Source organism: Hemitrygon akajei, chromosome 2 (genome assembly GCF_048418815.1).
Source record: "Hemitrygon akajei chromosome 2, sHemAka1.3, whole genome shotgun sequence".
NCBI classification, from domain to species: Eukaryota; Metazoa; Chordata; class Chondrichthyes; order Myliobatiformes; family Dasyatidae; genus Hemitrygon; species Hemitrygon akajei.
The window spans coordinates 184036282-184054954 of record NC_133125.1 but is presented as its reverse complement, the minus strand read 5'-3'; the positions used below and the strand labels follow the sequence as shown (position 1 = coordinate 184054954).

Below are 18673 nucleotides of genomic sequence, written 5' to 3'. Positions count from 1 at the left end.
CCTCACTATCTGCTGCAGTGTCTTGTGATCTGAGATGGTGCAATTTCCGAACCAGGCAGTGATGCAGCTGTTCAGGATGCTCTCAATACAACCCCTGTAGAATGTGATGAGGATGGGGGGTGGGAGATGGACTTTTTTCAGCCTTCGCTGAAAGTAGAGATGCTGCTGGGCTTTCCTGGCTATGGAGCTGGTGTTGAGGGACCAGGTGAGATTCTCCACCAGGTGAACACCAAGAAATTTGGTGCTCTTAATGACAACAGAGGAGCCATCAATGTTCAGCGGAGAGTGGTCGCTCCATGCTCTCCTGAAGTCAACAGCCATCTCTTTTGTTTTGTTCACATTCAGAGACAGGTTGTTGGCTCTGCAGCAGTCCGTTAGCCGCTGCACCTCCTCTCTGTATGCCAATTCATCGTTCTTGCTGATGAGACCCACCACCGTCGTGTTATCAGCCAACTTGATGATGAGATTCGAGCTGTATATTGCTGCATAGTCATGGGTCAGCAGAGTGAACAACAGTGGATTGAGCTCACAGCCCTGGAGGGTCCCCGTGCTCAGTGTGATGGTGTTGGAGATGCTGCTCCCGATCCGGACTGACTGAGGTCTCCCAGTCAGGAAGTCTAGGATCCAGTTGCAGAGGGTGGTGTTCAGGCCCAGTAGTTTCAGCTTTCCAATCAGGTGCTGAGGAATGATTGTGTTGAATGCTGAACTGGAACCATGAACTGTTCCAGCTGCTACCATCCGGGAAACGGTACTGCAGTATAAAAGCCAGGACCAACAGACTCCGGGACAGCTTCGTCCACCAGGCCATCAGACTGATTAATTCATGCTGATACAATTGTATTTCAATGTTATATTGACTACCCTGTTGTACATAATATTTATTATAAATTACTATAATTATACATTGCACATTTAGACAAAGACATAACTTAAATATTTTTACTCCTCATATCTATGAAGGATGTACGTAATAAAGTCTATTAAATTCAATTCACTGGCTGCATCTTCTGGTGTTCCAATGGCCACACCTTGAGGAGTGCACGACACTGCAGCCAGACATCCCACATGGTCCATGGTTTGACTCTCCTGACATCCACAACAACTGGTTATGGAGGTGTCCCAAAGTTTCACTGGAAAGTCAGTGAATCACCCAATTTCAATCTCAGTTCATCTTGTGACAAGATCTGAAGGATTATTCTAAAGTGGACTGTTCCTTTAAAAAGATAGTGAGGGAGCAAACAGCTTGTGTGCTATTTCAGCAGGGAGAGAGAGCAACAGAAAGTCTGTGAGTTGCCTTGGAAACTGAAAGGCGGAGCTATATGATGGACAGCTCGTGTTCAGCACTTGTGAGACATATACAAGGTCAGTTGGCTTTTTAATCAGACACACCAGAGACACACGACGCCAGAGGCAAGGAGGGCACTGGTGAGCTTTGTGTGCCCACGACAAGGGTGGAGTTGTTGCTCACAGTGTGGACAGAGGAGTGACTGGTGGGGAGCTATCAGAGTGTTTAACCCTCACCTGGGTTGATAGCTTACTGTGGAAAACCGGCATTCCTCTTTTTGTGGTCACAAGTCGGTGACTGTAACTTTTGGGAGCAGGAGAACGACATGGAGGATCGGCACTGGGAAGACAAAACAACTTCCTCTCCAACTCTAATCAAATCAAATTCCAGAACTGATTACTTACCATACCACTGTAAGACTCTATCACCTAATCACCTGAGCTGGGAGAAACTTGGGAACTTTACTTACTCACTTATGCATATACTCTGCTAACCTGTTTACCTTATCTTGTTTTATATTACTTTATCACATCGTTACTAATAAAATAGTTTATAATGGAAGACTCAGACGCCAGGAGTGTCCACTTCTGCTGGTCCTTTTTAACCCATTACATGGTACGTAACAATCTCAAGTCATTAGTTTCTGCCTCAGCTACCACTGATAACCGGGGCCAGTCATTAACCCTTGCAGGGGTGAGTCGATGCAATTGCTTACTGGCTCCATTCCACACTTCGTCAAGTAATTTTTCCTATTACTTTTGTAAGAGGGATTTCTGGCTGATATCAGTGATGTGGTAGGGGTACATTCAAAGAGACAATGATGTTTTTTGGAGGGAACATAGATGTGCATATGGCTATTTGATGCATACATAATGCTCATTGTCACCAGTTACTTTTTGTCTAATATCAGGGACTCATGTTGCAAATTGCTGGGAACAGGATTGTGTTTTTGGCTGTTTCTCGTGTTCTCAATATGTAGTCAATGAAACCCCATAATTTTTAAAAAAAAATCAGCCAGTTTGTGCGTGTGTGGGCACAATTATTTTTTTCCAACTCAAAAAAGAACCTCCAATAATACTGCACCTTTCACCCCTCTCTGGTCCAGGAGCAAGTCTCAGCCAGTGAAGTACTTTCAGTGCAGACCGTGCTGGAGGGAATGAGGTATCCAGTCTGAACTGAGAAAGACTGAACAAACAGTATGGGATAGAAACCAGACAGGCTGTTTGGGTGATGCTGGTTCACAGAATTAATTCTTCCAAAACCGACAAGAACTTTTTCACTCTTATGGAAATAACACCAAGTGAACACTTCTGTCTTCCCAGAAAAAGATTTGGATGACGGAATTGATATCTTTGTTGCAAAGTTTGCAAATGATACGTTATAGGTGGAGGGGCAGGTAGTTTTGAGGAAATAGAGAGGCTACAGAAAGACTTAAACAGGACAAACTTGGGAGAATGGGCAAAGGAATTTCAGATGGAATACTTTGTGTGCCAGATGACATAAAAGGTTTGGCTGTTTTCAAAATGAAGGGAAAATACAAAAACCGGAGGTGCAAAGGGACTTGGGAGTCCTCGTCAGGATTCCCTAAATGTTAATTTATAGATTGAGTCTGTGGTGAGAAAGGCTATTGCGATGTTCACATTCATTTCAAGAGGACTAAAATATAGGACTAAAAGAGCACCAAAAAGAGACCCACGACTGTGCTGCAACACACAGCTCGAACCATATCATCAAGTTCACCGATGACACGACCGTGGTGGGTCTCATTAGCAAAAACGACGAGTCAGCTTACAGAGGGGAGGTGCAGCAGCTAATGGACTGGTGCAGAGTCAACAACCTGTCTCTTAATGTGAACAAAACAAAAGAGATGGTTGTTGACTTCAGGAGGGCACGGAGCGACCACTCCCTGCTGAACATCGACGGTTCCTCGGTAGAGATCGTTAAGAGTACCAAATTTCTTGGTGTTCACCTGACAGAGAATCTCAGCTGGTCCCTCAACACCAGCTCCATAGCAAAGAAAGCCCAGCAGCGTCTCTACTTTCTGCAAAGGCTGAGGAAAGTCCATCTTCCACCCACCCCCCATTCCTCATCACATTCTACAGGGGTTGTATTGAGAGTATCCTGAGCAGCTGCATCACTGCCTGGTTTGGAAATTGCACCATCTCGGATCGCAAGACCCTGCAGCGGATAGTGAGGTCAGCTGAGAAGATCATCGGGGTCTCTCTTCCCGTCATCACGGACATTTACACTACATGCTACATCCGCAAAGGGAACAGCATTATGAAGGACCCCATGCACCCCTCATACAATCTCTTCTCCTTCCTGTTGTCTGGGAAAAGGCTCCGAAGCATTTGGGCTCTCACGACCAGACTATGTAACAGTATCTTCCCCCAAGCTATCAGACTCATCAATACCCAAATCCTGGACTAACACCTTGCCCTATTGTCCTGTTTCTTATTTATTGTAATGCCTGCACTGTTTTTGTGTCCAGTGTAGGTCTGTAGTCTAGTATAGCTTTCTCAGTGTTTTCTTTATTACGTAGTTCAGTCTAGGTTTTGTACTGTGTCATGTAACACCATTGGTCCTGAAAAAAGTTGTCTCATTTTTACTATGCACTGTACCAGCAGTTATGGTCGAAATGACAATAAAAGTGACTTGACTAAAAGCAAGGATGTAATGTTGAGGCTTTATAAAGCACTGGTAAGGCCTCACTTGGAGTATTGTGAACAGGTTTGGGCCACTTATCTGAGAAGGGATCTGCTGAAACTGGAGAAAGTTCAAAGGAGGTTCATGAAAATGATTCCAGTATTGAATAGCTTGTCATATGAAGAGTGTTTGACAGCTCTGGACTGGATTTCACCAGCATTCAGAAGAATGAGGGGCGACCTGATTGAAACCTATCGAATGGTGAAAAGGGTGGATGTAGAGAGGATGTTTCCTCAGGTGGGAGAGTCTAAGGCCAGAGGACACAGCCTCAGAGTAGAGGCTGTCTTTTTAGAATGGAGATGAGGAGGAACCTCTTTAGCCAGAGAGTGGTGAATCTGTGGAATTCTTTGCCACAAGCAACTATGGAGTCCATGCCTTTGTGTATATTAAAGGCAGAGGTTGACAGATTCTTGATTGGTCAGGGCATGAAGGGACACAGGAAGAAAGCAGATGATTTTGGCTGCAAATAAAATTGGATCAGCCATGATGAAATAATGGAGCAGACATGATGGGCTAAATGGCCTAATTCTGCTCCTATATCTTATGGTCTTATCCAAAAGTGGAAGTCTCTGAAAGTGAGCATTCAGAGTTGCTCAGCACTAAAGACACAGTTATTCCTCATCTGTCTGCCCTCACTGGGTGATGGTGAGCCTCTCACTGAAACCCCTCCTATTCTCATGATGATGCTGGGTTGGGACTTGAAGATGTGAACCCAGAAACAATAAACTTCTGCCTCATACGTCAGCTGACACTGTGACGTCATTGTGATGTCAATGTATGTGAGTCATTATAACACTGTTATTAAATGATGGACATTGAGACTCACAGAGATCACTGTGTTACTGGGGCTACAATTACCAGCCAGGCTGATACTAATTTCCAAATGTCCGCTTGATCTCTCAACTATCACACACTGTCCTTTGCTCTGCTCCTCTCACCTTTCTCAGCACTGAAGTGATTTTCACATTTTAAGTTTTCCCAGTCTGATTGAAGCTCATCAATTTAAAACATTTACTCTCTTTCTCCCCAGATGCTGCCTGACCTGCTGAGCATTCTCAGCTTATTCAGATTTTACTGAAGATACTCAGAGCACTGGAACTGGAGTTGACAATTCACCCCCTCAAGCTCTTCAATGGGATCATGTCCCAACTTTACACTCCAAACTTAATGGGATTTTGTGGGGGTTGGACCCAGATTCACCCAGATCTAGACACACATCTGGGAAATCTGCATCCCACTCACTCAAATAGTCAAACTGAAAGAGATGGCATCAGCAGAGTCAATGAGGAGTCTGGGAGGTTGGAGGGGAGAAGAAACAGAAATCAGCACCAGCAGAATCTACAGTTGCTGTCAGGGTCTTTGGGAGCCTTGAAGATAAAGGTCGGTAATTAACAGCTGCAGGAGCAGTGATGGTAAAACCCACTGGTTCCGGCACTGCCCAGTGTGGTACAATTACCATGCAGTTCCCTGCAGGAGGGTGTGACACAAGGAATGATTTTATCACACACCCCCAACATGGAAATCCTGTCCAAAAAACAGGGTGATCAGTGCTCACAGCAATGAGTCCAATTTCCTTAGTGAACATGACAGTGTTTCCAAGTTTAAGTTCAAGTTTATGGTCATTCAATCATGTACATGTATACCAGCGAACAAAACAATGTTCCCCTGGACCAAGCGGCACAACACAGTACATATAGCTCACACTCAACACACAAAGTGGTATTATCACAACTAAATTAACAAACAATAACATGTATTTCCTTTCAGGGAAAGCAATTCCCAATAGTCAAACAAAACACCAGTCTCAAACTGAATTTGGTATAAATTAGGGTGTGTGGGGTTGAGAGGAAACAGTATAGCAGGGCAGTAAGTGGAGGGGTTGAGGGGAAGGTAGATGTTATGATGAGCAAGTCTATGCAAAGGGACAGACATGGCCAGGATGATGAACACAGAGGGGTTGATGGACTGAAGTTTGTCTTATGTGTACAGCTGAAGAACTTAGAGCCTGGATCAGTACATGGAATTCTGGTGTTGTGTTTGTTACAGGACTTGATAGTAAGAGGGGCAGACCCAGTAGCTCAACATTCCTGAGTTTGGATGTTTGAGTTGAGATAGAAAGGGATGTAAAAGTAGTGGATGGTCTGCATTAATACTCAGGGAGAGGGTCACAGCTGCGCTCAGAGAGGAAACATTGGAGGGCTTATCCACTGAACCTTGTGGAAATGTATGAACTTGAGTGAAGTCAAATTATGACATCATTGGAGAGGAGCTTGGGGAAGTTAATAGAACAGTTAGCAGTTTTGTTTGCTGCATCACTGTGCCTCACTGGCACCATCTTTACTTACACAATGAGTCCTCCAATAGTCACCAAGAGACGGAAGAACAGATACTCAGACAGATTATAAAAAGATGTGAAAGCAACAGGGTTGTTATAGTGAGTGACTTTAACTTCCCCATCATAGACTAAATTTTCTTCATGCAGGAGGATTAAATGGAGCAGAGTTTCTTCAGTACATTCAGGAATGTTTCTTGAAACAGTACATGATTTACCCAGCAGAGGAGGGACCATACTGACCCTTGTTACGGGAAATGAGCCCGGACAGGTGACTGTTTTTTTATAGGAGGCCGATTTGGCTTTCGTGTTCACAACTACTTACCTTTTAAGTTATAATTATTTCTAAGTCTGGATCTGGTGGGTAAGTATGAACTTGGGTGAAGGCAAATGATGACATTAACAAAGAGGAGCTAGGGGAAGTTAGTTGTGAGCAGCTGTTATTGGACAAGTTCACATATGATGTGACAGTTGTTTAAAGACCAGATGATCAGAGCTCAGGACTGGCATGTTCCGGTCAGGAGAAAGGACAAGGATGGCAGGGTAATGGAACCTTGGATGACAGAGGGTTTTGAATTTAGTCAAAAAGAAAATAAGCTAATTTAAGATTTCAAAAAAATCAATGTTCAAAGTATATTTGTTATCAAAGTATGTATAGTACATAGAACTTTGAGATCATCTCCTAACAGGCAGCCACAAAACAAAGAAACCCAGTGGAGCCTATTAAAACAAAACACCATCAAACACCGAAAATGCAGAATAAACAACAAAATTTGCAGTCTGGAAAGGTCCAATTTAGGAAGGAAAGATCAGACAGGATCCCTGAGGCTGGAGGCTGCAGGAGGGGATAAGGTCGGCTAAAAGAGGCCATGAAATGTCATTAGCAAGTAGGAGTAAAGAGAAACCTAACACATTTAATACATACTTTATACGTAAGAGGAAAATGAGGGAGTGTGTAAGACCACTCAAGATTAAAAGAGTGTATGTGTGCCTGGAGTCAGAGGATGGAGGTGAGGTACAGAACGAATACTTTGCATCGTATTCATCAGGGAGAAGGACATGGAGCAATGTATAAGGACATTTTGAGATCAGGAGATCACTCAGCACTAATATCTTCAAAGCTCCAATCATATCTCTTCTTAGCTGTCTAATCCCCAAGGAACAAGCCCCAGATTCTGTAAAAGTTACAGCCTCCACACAGATCTTGTGGATGCAATTGGTCACCTCCTGCGAATTCCAGCAGCCACAAATTATCGCCATACCTTCCCTTCCTTGGGATTTTATGATGTCAGGGACTGATATGATATGATATGATATGAAATATCAGGCGTTTCATGAAATATTTTCTGGAAGTTCCATCACTCAGTCCGGTTTAACTGTGTGCCCTCCAGTGATTTATCTGACCTGTATGTGTTCAACTGACCTGTGCTGTGTTTCTGGTGGTTCTGAACTGTTGATGTTTGGCCATTACTGTCTGAACCTCCAGCAGGTTTCCCTGCACCCAGTTGTGGGGCTGAGGACTGCAGATGCTGGTGGTCCTGATAAAGCATCTTACAATGTACTGACTGAGATACTCAATGCATTCCAACCACCCAGCAGAGAACTGAGTTCATCATTTTCATACAAGTTGACCACATACCTAAAATTGAACTGCTGACAATCCAGGCAATGATGAAACAATTGAAGAGGACAATATCACAGATGGCTTTGAACTTCAACCAAATTGTGATCATCTGAGAACCTTTTCAAAAATAAAAAGAAATTTACAACATTTGATAACCACACAACATAAATGATGTAACACATGCATCAATGGACAAATGTCCCGGTAACAGAGCTTGACTCAGGTTGTTTCGATTGGTGATGATATTGCATGTCCTAAACATCAAGCAACCCAAACAACTCTGAAATGGATCAGATGTCAGAGCTTTGGATTGAAGGAGGTTCAGGAGTTCACTCACCACTGCAGCAAATGGGGAGCTCAGAGAGACACAAAACACAGTTTGTGGCTGCTACCAGGATTTGTTTTACATTTGATAACTTAGATAAACCCTCAATCAGTGACTGTGAATGTGGAAACGGATAGACTGCAGCTTCCCTCTGGACATGTCCAGCAGATAAGGCAACAGCCCACTGTCGATATTCTCTGCTGTATTCCCTCATGATCTCAAGGGCTGAGACTGACATCAAGTTGCCAGTGTTAACAAAAACCAACCCCAGCTGTAACACTGAGGTTCCACTGTTTGACTGTGAATCCTGTTCTGATGCCGAAGACTGGAACAGCTGCTCACAGCATCAGGCAGTGGCTTATTCCAACATTGAAACTAAACAGCTCAAGGGTACAGGCTGAACTGTCCAAATGCTGGGATATTTAATACAGATAAGGGGAGAGGTTGTCCAGGACATCCAGTGGTGAGCAGTGCACACGATCCAAGGACACCTCTCTTGTAGTGGTTTTAGTTCATTTCCAATTGCTCTCAAGATAGAGATGGGGAGTTGGTTTCTTATTTGCAGCCACCAAAGTTCCCACCCTCTTCAGACCCCACATTACTGAAAAAGATATTTTTTCTCAAATTCCTCACAAACGCAGTTTCAAATTCTCAACCTTATAGTCCGCATCTCAAGAGTTACTGAGGTGTTGAATCAAACCCTCTTTACGTCACCAAATCCCCTTTCCCCATTATAACTATAACTTATTCACCTGAGACTCTGCCCATTGGCACAACTTCCATCACTATAAACTCAAGATTAACAGCCCCGAACACATTGTCTTATAAACTGGTTTAACCAACCACCACAACATTCAGCTCTTGCCCTCTGACAGTTTAAAGATGAACTAGAATCCAAAGTTATCCCCCAGGTCATCACCTTGATGTTTTTCTTTCTTTTTCAATACTTTTATTAATTTCTTACATAAAAGAATACAGGGTACAGTAAGGCATATAATATATAAGATATATAATATATCGACTACAATATATTGAAATCACAGATGAGGTATAATTACCCCCCATCTATATAGATTAAATTTAAACATAAAATTGAAAATAATAATTTTATTATACAAAAAATCTAAACCAACTACCAGAAAAAAACCAGCTGTCCAGTTAAAAAAAAGGAAAAAATCCTTAACATATAGTAAAACATATTATTAGGCAACATCTGTGCTTAACAACAAATCAAATATGTTTTTCAACAATATGAACCAAACCGTGAATGTTTGTGTAAAAATAAAACAAGCTGCATCAGGTCTCAACCTGAAATGTTCACAACCCCTTTACCTCAGACAAGAGAAAATCTGCAGATGCTGGAAATCCGAGGAATACACACAAAATGCTGGAGGAGCTCGGAGGCCAGGCAGGAAAAAGCAGAGTCGATGTTTCGGGCCGAAACCCTTCGGCAGGGCCATTTTGTGTGTGCAACCCCTTTACCTTCACAGATGCTGCTGACCCACCGAGTTCCTCCAGCAACTTGTTTTCTGTTCCTGATCCCAGTGTCATCAGTCTCCTGTCTCCATGGAGACTTGTGGGTCAGACTATTCATCAGCCTCTCTCCTTTCTCTTTGTCCTTGTTGCCCCACCATGAAATTTTATCTCAGTCCCACTACTTCCTCACATTAAACTTACCCATGAAGCATACCTTCCATTCATTACGAATTTCCCTTCCAGCACTGAATGTGAACAAACTTGACTGGACTGATCTTCCGACTATTAAACCTCCAACATTACCCCTCTCATAGACCAACCACTAACCACTCTCCAACACCACACCCAACTTCAAGATTCCCACTGTCATTGTAATTGAGTTTCTCCATCACCAGCCTACCTTTCCTCGTTACAAATCCTTGTTGGCATCTCCTAAGTCAGTGGGAAATTTGATGTTTGAATGTCTGGGTTCCCTGTCCTGTTACAGTAGTAAAACAGTTTTGGTCACCGTCCTACAGGAGAGATGCCATCAGCTGGAAAGTGTGCACAGCAGACTTGCGTAAGGATGTTGCCAGGACCTATAGAGTCATAGAAAAGTACAGCACAGGAACAGGCCCTTTGTCCCATCTAGTCTATGCTGAACCATTTAAACTGCCTACTCCCATCGACCTGCATCGGACCAGAGCCCTCATACCCCTCCCATCCATGTACCTATCCGAACTTCCCTTAAACATTGAAATTGACCTCTCATGCACCACTTGCCCTGGCACTTCATTGCAGTCTCGGACAAACCTATGAACTAACAAGTTTTCTCTTAAACTTTCACCTTACACTTTCGACCTTTCAACCTTCCAGTTTAAGATGGCGCTACAGAAGGCATGTGATAACTTATTACTAGTTTGTAAGCAAAGAAATTTGGTTAAAACCATTATTACTAACACTTTATTTTCAATAAATTGTGGTAAACCACCTCTGCAAGCGATGATGAAGCGAGTGAAGGCAAAGCGAATTCACCGGATGTGCCCTGCTGGTGCGCTGCTGGAGCTGGGGCCGTGCTGCGTGGAGTGAACAATTTGAAGGAAGGAGACGGGACAGAGGAGTTCTGATGCCCATCCAGCTAACCGGGGTATGAGGAGGGATCACTCTAAGCACTGAGCCAAATTGGAGAGGTCGAGAATGGCTTCTACGGCAGCTAAATCTAGGCCCGCAGTGATCACTGGCAGTGGGGCCCGGGTACTAGGGAGAGGTTCCGACAAATTCAAAGCCAAGAGACTGAACCTTCCTGACCAACCTCCCAAGTGGGACCAGGTCAAAAGCCTTGCTAAAGTCCACGTAGACCACATCCACTGCCTTGCCTTCACCCATTCTCCTGGTACCTTCCTCAAAAAGCTCTTAAAGTATTAGTTACACATGAACTATCACGCTCAAAGCCAAGCTGACTATCTCTAATAATAAAGCATCTTCTGATCACGAAGCAGCAGAGAGATTCAGTGATAGGTTTGTGAAAATCGTCATTAATGATAATCTAACACCAGAACAAGTTTACAATGCTGATTGCTTTATACCTTAAATAAAACCAAAAAAAATTGAAGTACATATACAGTGTGCTGTAGCGTTTTAATGAAAACATGGCATCGGAGGTGAGACTGAAATCCTGCCATTGTTTGTTGTTCAGCAGCTGATTCAGGTATTCTCTGATGCTGCTGGGCTGCTTTTGTTAAATGGATCATTTTTGGTTAGAAACATAGAAAACCTACTGCACAATACAGGCCCTTCAGCCCACAAAGTTGTGCCGAACATGTCCCTACCTTAGAAATTACTAGATTCTCCATAGCCCTCTATTTTTCTAAGCTCCATGTACCTATCCAAAAAGTCTCTTAAAAGACCCTATCGTACCTGCCTCCACTACCATTGCCGGCAGCCCATTCCACGCACTCACCACTCCCTGAGTAAAAAACTTACCCCTGACATCTCCTCTGTACCTCCTCCCCAGCACCTTAAACCTGTGTCCTCTTGTGGCAACCATTTCTTCCCTGGGAAAAAGCCTCTGACTATCCACACTATCAATGCTCATCGCCTTTACCAAAAGTGAGGCAGGAGAGGGGAATCCAAGCCAGGCTGAAACACAGGGGGATGAGGCCTCCTCTACCCGGCATCCTGTTGGCAAATGTGCCGTCACTGGAGAACAAAATCACGGATCTGAGGGCAAGACTGCTGCATCAGAGGCAGCTGAGAGTCGGCTCAATTGTATGCTTTATGGAAACGTGGCTTTCTCCAGACACGCCGGATGCAGCAGACAGACCAGAGGGATTCACGATTCACAGAATGGACCCAACTGCTGACTCGGGGAAGGCAAAAGGAGAAGGTGTGTGTTTTATGGTTAACTCTCTGACATGAGTGGTTTGAGTGGTGGGTGATCTGGGAAGGGTCCAATGTAGCTGGAAGGTGGGATTTCATACGATCCATTACCAGCTGCTCAAAGCACTTCATGATTGTTGAGGTCAGTGCCACTGAGTGGTAATCAATTCGGCCAATTACTGTCTCTCTCGGACACTGAAATGATGGTGGCTGCCTGGAAACCTGCAGGGACAGTGAACTGTTTCAGAGAGATGTTAAAGATGTCTGTAAAGACCTGTGTTAGCTGGGTTGGACAATCCCTCTGCACCCCTTAAGGTCTGTTGTCTGGCCCTGCAGCTTCTAATGGAGTCATATGAAGCCACGTTTGGATTACCTGTGAAGCCACATCTGGATCACTGCAATCTACAATGGACTCCTTATTGAAGAGAATAGATTAATGCATTCAAAGTGGTTCATTTGTATGACAGAAAGGGCACAGATAGCACAGCCTCCCAGAATGTCCTGTTCTCTAGAACAGAGGTCTTAGACAACAGCAGGCAAGAAAGACTGGATGAACTGATGTCCCTGGAGGAATTGACTGGCTCCATCTCTTCCTTTGCTGAAATAAAAGTCCCAGAAGTGACAGGTTACTGTCTCAGTTGTACTCGGCTCTGTAGGACTGGATGGGTCTGGACCTGCTTGAAGTGTAGAACGCTCTGGTTCTGACTGGCAGCAGGTCTGAATACATGAGGAAGAGTAATGTTATCCTCATCAACAGGCAGGAGAGGGAGAGGGAGGACATCAGAAATTGGAGATCACTTTCTCCATTGATTATAAGGTCCTCTTCAAGGCCATCACTAACTGGGTCAAGTCGGGTTGAGACAGGTGATCCTGTGCTGTACCTGGCAGGAATATCTCGTGCTGCTCCAAAGTGGGTTTTAGGGATGGAATCAGAAATGTTACACATCTGCTCCACATGTAATGCAGTCCCAATCAATGTTAGGAAACAGACAGCTTCTCCATCAGAAAGTTGCCGACTCTCCTGTTTGTGGGCTGCATAAAAAAGTTTTGCTGAATCCATCAGGATGACGAAGAAGAGCATAACAGGGGTGATTTTGCTTGGCATTGAGGTGTTTATGTACAAGGATGTTGTCGTCATCTTCTGCTCAGACTCACGATCAGATTGCAGATTGATTAGCACCTGCAACCAGTCTGAGTTGGCATCGGGTCCAGGGTCAACCACGGGAAGAGTGAGGCCACGCTCTTCAGTATAGTTGTTATTCTGGGTGGGGGTCTGTGACTCGTGGTGTTTTGTAGGTATCTGTGCTGGGACCTCTGTTGTTTGTAATGCAGAAGTGACTTGGATGGAAATTTAGATGGTAACTTTTCTGATGACTAAAAAGAATATTGGCAGAGTTGCAGACATTGTACAGATATTGTGTGCATTTTTTTTTTTGCACAGTTGTAGGAAGGCTGTGGAGGCTTCAGAGAGGGTGCAGTAAAGTTTTACAAAGATGCTGCCTGGTTTAGTGGGTATGAGCTACAAAGCGAGGTTGGGTAAACATGGAGTGTCAGAGGCTGAGTGGTGTGGGGGGATACCTGACAGAAGTTTATAACATTATGAGAGGAATAGATAGGGTAGACAGTCAGTCTTTTTCCCATGGGTAAAAGTTTAAAGGAGATGTCCAGCGCAAATTATTTTACAGAGTGCCAAGTGTCTGAAGCGGGCTGCCAGAGGTGGGGAAGGCATTTAAAAGGCATTCAGAAGAATCTGCAGGGAATGGAGGAATTTGGATCATGTTCAGGCAGAAGAATCTGCAGGGGATGGAGGGATATGAATCATGTTCAGGCAGAAGAATCTGCAGGGGATGGAGGAATTTGGATCGTGTTCAGCCAGAAGAATCTGCAGGGGATGGAGGGATATGGATCGTGTTCAGGCAGAAGAATCTGCAGGGGATGGAGGGATATGGATCATGTTCAGGCAGAAGAATCTGCAGGGGATGGAGGGATATGGATCGTGTTCAGGCAGAAGAATCTGCAGGGGATGGAGGGATATGGATCGTGTTCAGGCAGAAGAATCTGCAGGGGATGGAGGGATATGGATCGTGTTCAGGCAGAAGAATCTGCAGGGGATGGAGGGATATGGATCGTGTTCAGGCAGAAGAATCTGCAGGGGATGGAGGGATATGGATCATGATCAGGCAGAAGAATCTGCAGGGGATGGAGGGATATGGATCGTGTTCAGGCAGAAGAATCTGCAGGGAATGGAGGGATATGGATTGTGTTCAGGCAGAAGGGATGAGTTTGATTTGGTATCATGTTCAGCACAGACACTCTGCCTCAGGGCCGGTTCCTGTGCTGTACTGTTCTACGTGAAAATCCTGAGGGTCTTGACAGAGTGCCAACTGTTCAAAGTTCAAAGTCAACTTTATTATCAAAGTACATAAATATCAGCATATACAGCCCTGAGATTCATTGATTTGGCCTGTGACAGTGGTGTTGTCAGCAAACCTGAATGTGGCATTGGAACTGTGCTCAGCCACACAGTCATAAGTGTAAAGCAAGTAGAGCAGGGTCTAAGCTCACAGCCCTGTGGTCACCTGTGCTGATGGAGATCGTGGAGGAGATGCTGTTGCCAATCTGAACTGACTGGAATTTACAAGTGAGGAAATTCAGGATCCAATTGCACAGGGTGAGGCCAAGGTCTTGTAGCTTACTGATTAGATTTGAGGGGATGATGGTACTGAATGCTGAGCTGTAGTTAATAATACAGCTGTAGTTAAGAAAGCTTATGCTTTCATAAGTCGAGGGATAGAGTTTAAGAGTTGCGCGGTAATGATGCAGTTAGGCCACACTTGGAGTACTGTCTCCAGTTCTGGTTGCCTCAGTATAGGAAGGATGTGGAAGCATTGGAAAGGGTACAGAGGAGATTTACCAGGATACTGCCTGGATTACAGAGTATGCATTATGATCAGATATTAAGGGAGCTAGGGCTTTACTCTTTGGAGAGAAGGAGGATGAGAGGAGACATGATAGAGGTACACAAGACATTAAGAGGAACAGATAGAGTGGACAGCCAGTGCCTCTTCCCCAGGGCACCACTGCTCAGTACAAGAGGACATGGCTTTAAGGTAAGGGGAGGAAAGTTCAAGGGGGATATTAGAGGAAGGTTTTTTACTCAGAGAGTGGTTGGTGCGTGGAAAGCACTGCCTGAGTCAGTGGTGGAGGCAGATACACTAGTGAAATTTAAAAGACTACTAGACAGGTATATGGTGGAATTTAAGGTGGAGGATTATATGGGAGGCAGTGTTTAAGGGTCGGCACAACATTGTGGGCCAAATGGCCTGTACTGTGCTGTATTGTTCTTTGTTCTTATAACCATTCTGATGTATGCATTTGGCTGTCCAGATGTTCCAGGATTAAGTGAGGAGCCAATGAGGTGGCATCTGCTGTAGACCTGTTGCTCCGGATGTAAATTGGAGAGGATCCAAGTCACCTCTCAGGCAGGAGCTGATATGTTTCATCACCAACCTGTCAAAACACGTCATCACTGTCGATGTACCTCAGTGGAACTGGGCGACAGTCAGTGAACCAGGTTACCACGCTCTTCCTGAACACCCCAATATAATTGAAGCCTGCTTGATGTACCACACACTGCCGAAGCAAGCGGTTAAAGGTCTCAGTGAGCACACCAGACAGTTGATCAGCACAGGTCTTTAGTACGTGGCCAGTTACCCAGTCCAGACGCTTTCCTGGGATTCACCCTCCAGAAGACAAACCACACTTCAAATCATTGGGGGATGTGGGAGTTTACGATGTTTCCTCCATGTTCTGATGGTCAACATGAGCAGAGAAAACATTGAGCTCATCTGGAAGTGAAGCTTTGTTGTCTCCCATGTCACTTGATTTAACTTTATAGAGGTGATAACATTCAAACACTGCCACAGCTGTCGAGAATCGTATCGTTGATTGAAGTTTGGTTTGGAACTTCAACTTAGCCTGTGAAATGACTTTCAGAGATCATATCTGTCCTTCGTGTTGCTTTCTTGGTCTCCAGACGTGAATGCTTTTGATCTGGCCCTCAGCAAATTTTGGATCTCATGGTTCATCCAGAGCTTGTGACTGAATGATTGCTTGTGACTACTCTGAATGATTTTGTAGAGACACACTCATCTACAGCTGATTCACAAAAGTCCATTACAACCATGGTGTTTTCATTCAGATTGCTAGATGAGCGCTTGAACATGGCCCATTTTACTGCTTCAGAGTAATCCCATAAACGCTCCTCAGTCTCCCATGACAAACTCTTTGCTGTTCTAATCTCTGGAGCTTTGCTTTTGTAGCCGCTGTCTGTATGCAGATGGTAGAAGTTTAGCCAAGTGATATGATTATCAAATAGTGGTCTGGGCAAGGAACAGTAGGCATTTCTTATCTCAGTGCAGCAGTGGTCTAGTATTTTGGGACTTCTGGTGCTACAGGTGGTATGCTGGATGTCATTGGCAGGCTTTTCTTCAAACAAGCCTTGTTGAAATCTCTATCATTTGAAATGATTTGGAATGGGCTGTTTCTAGTTTGCAGGAGACATCATGCAGTGTCATGATTACGTGATTATAGTTGGCCGTTGCTGGTATATAGGCTGTGGTAAGGATTACAGAGGAGAACTCCCGAGGTAAAAAGAAGGGATAGCATTTGACTGCTGGGTATTCCAAATCAGGGGAACACAAGGCTGACAGAACTGTCATGTCAGAGCTGGAACATTGAGTGTGTGTCTTCAGGCTCCTCTACCTCTTCCTTGATCTTATCAATGAGAAGAGGACATATCCTGAATGATGGGGGGTGGGGCCTTAATGATTGATGCCAACTTTCTGAGGCATTGCCTTTTTAAGGTGTCCTGGATGCTGGAAAGGCTGGTGCCCATGATGGAGCTGACTGAGTTTACAACTTTCTGCAGCTTATTCTGATCCTGTACAGTGACCCTCACACCAGACGGTGATGCAACCAGTTAGAAAGCTCTTCACAGTGCATCTGTAGGAAGTTGTGAGTGTCTTTGGTGACATCCCAGCTGTCCTCAAGTTCCTCAGGAAATATAGCCGCTGTCATGCCTTCTTTGTAATTGTATCAAGATGTTGGGCCAGGATAGATCCTCAGAGATGTTGACACCCAGCAACTTGAAACTGCTCCCCCTCAGCAAGCTGTTTACTGTTTACCTGTGCTGCACACTACATGCACTCTGAATTATGTTTTATTAATGTATTTGTGGTAATATTTTGTTTTCTATGCAGTGAGATGTGTTTTATGGGTGCACCGTGGTCTGAAGGAATGTTGTTTTGTTTGGTTGTATTATGTACAGTCAGATGACAATAAACTAGAACGTATCCTATTTAACCGAAGATAATTTTAACTCTTGTATAGTCAGTTCACTCTACAATAAATGTGACATTCTGATACCTTCTCTGATTACTTGCTGAAGCTGAAATTGTCCCAGTTGCTAAAGATACCCAGTGAACCCAGCTCCCTCTGCATCTGCAGCCTCTCCCCATTTCAATAATACACTCCTTCGTTTTCCCTGACAAAATGAACAATTCCACATTCTGCCACCTTACACTCCATTTGTCAGATGATTTGCCCATTCTCATGACTCTATCCCTTTGGAAACTGCAAACCTGAATATCACAATTTACTTTCCTCTTCATGCTGGTGTCAAATTTAACCACCATATCATTGGAAACTTCATTTGCCTCAGCAAGAACATTACAGAAAATTATAAAAATCTGTGTACCCAGAACTAAACACAATGGCATCCACTTTTCCATCCTGACAACAGGATGTTAGTACAGAGGAGATGTCAGGATTAAGTTTTTTTTTTTTACGCAGAGAGTGATGAGTGCGTGGAATGGGCTGCCGGTGGTGGTGGTGGAGGCGGAAGTGATACGGTCTTTTAAGAGACTCCTGGATAGGTCAGGTCAAGTCAAGTCAAGTCACTTTTATTGTCATTTTGACCATAACTGCTGGTACAGTACATAGTAAAAGTGAGACAATGTTTTTCAGGACCATGATGTTACACGACACAATACAAAAACTAGACTGAACTACGTAAAAGAAAACAACACAGATAAAGCTACACTACAGACCTACACAGGACTGCATAAAGTGCACAAAAACAGTGCAGGCATTACAATAAATAATAAACTGGACAATAGGGCAAGGTGTCAGTCCAGAATTCGGGTACTGAGGAGTCTGATAGCTTGGGGGAAGAAACTGTTACATTGTCTGGTCATGAGAGCCCGAATGCTTCGGAGCCTTTTCCCAGATGGCAGGAGGGAGAAGAGATTGTATGAGGGGTGCATGGGATCCTTCATAATGCTGTTTCCTTTTCAGATGCAGCGTGTAGTGTAAATGTCCGTGATGGCAGGAAGAGAGACCCCGATGATCTTCTCAGCTGACCTCACTATCCGCTGCAGGGTCTTGCGATCCGAGATGGTGCAATTTCCGAACCAGGCAGTGATGCAGCTGCTCAGGATACTCTCAATACAACCCCTGTAGAATGCGATGAGGATGGGGGGTGGGAGATGGACTTTCCTCAGCCTT

The 18673-nt window shown here is 44.2% G+C and overlaps 1 protein-coding gene across 1 annotated transcript in view; it reads right to left on the bottom strand.

Annotated features, from left to right (window-relative positions):
- LOC140721584 (uncharacterized) overlaps positions 1 to 18673 on the bottom strand; it is a 113791-nt gene that overhangs the window by 63465 nt on the left and 31653 nt on the right. Inside the window, exon 8 of the mRNA XM_073036407.1 lies at positions 7963 to 8064. Coding sequence (XP_072892508.1) covers positions 7963 to 8064 — 102 coding nt within the window. The remainder of the gene's footprint in view (positions 1 to 7962; positions 8065 to 18673) is intronic.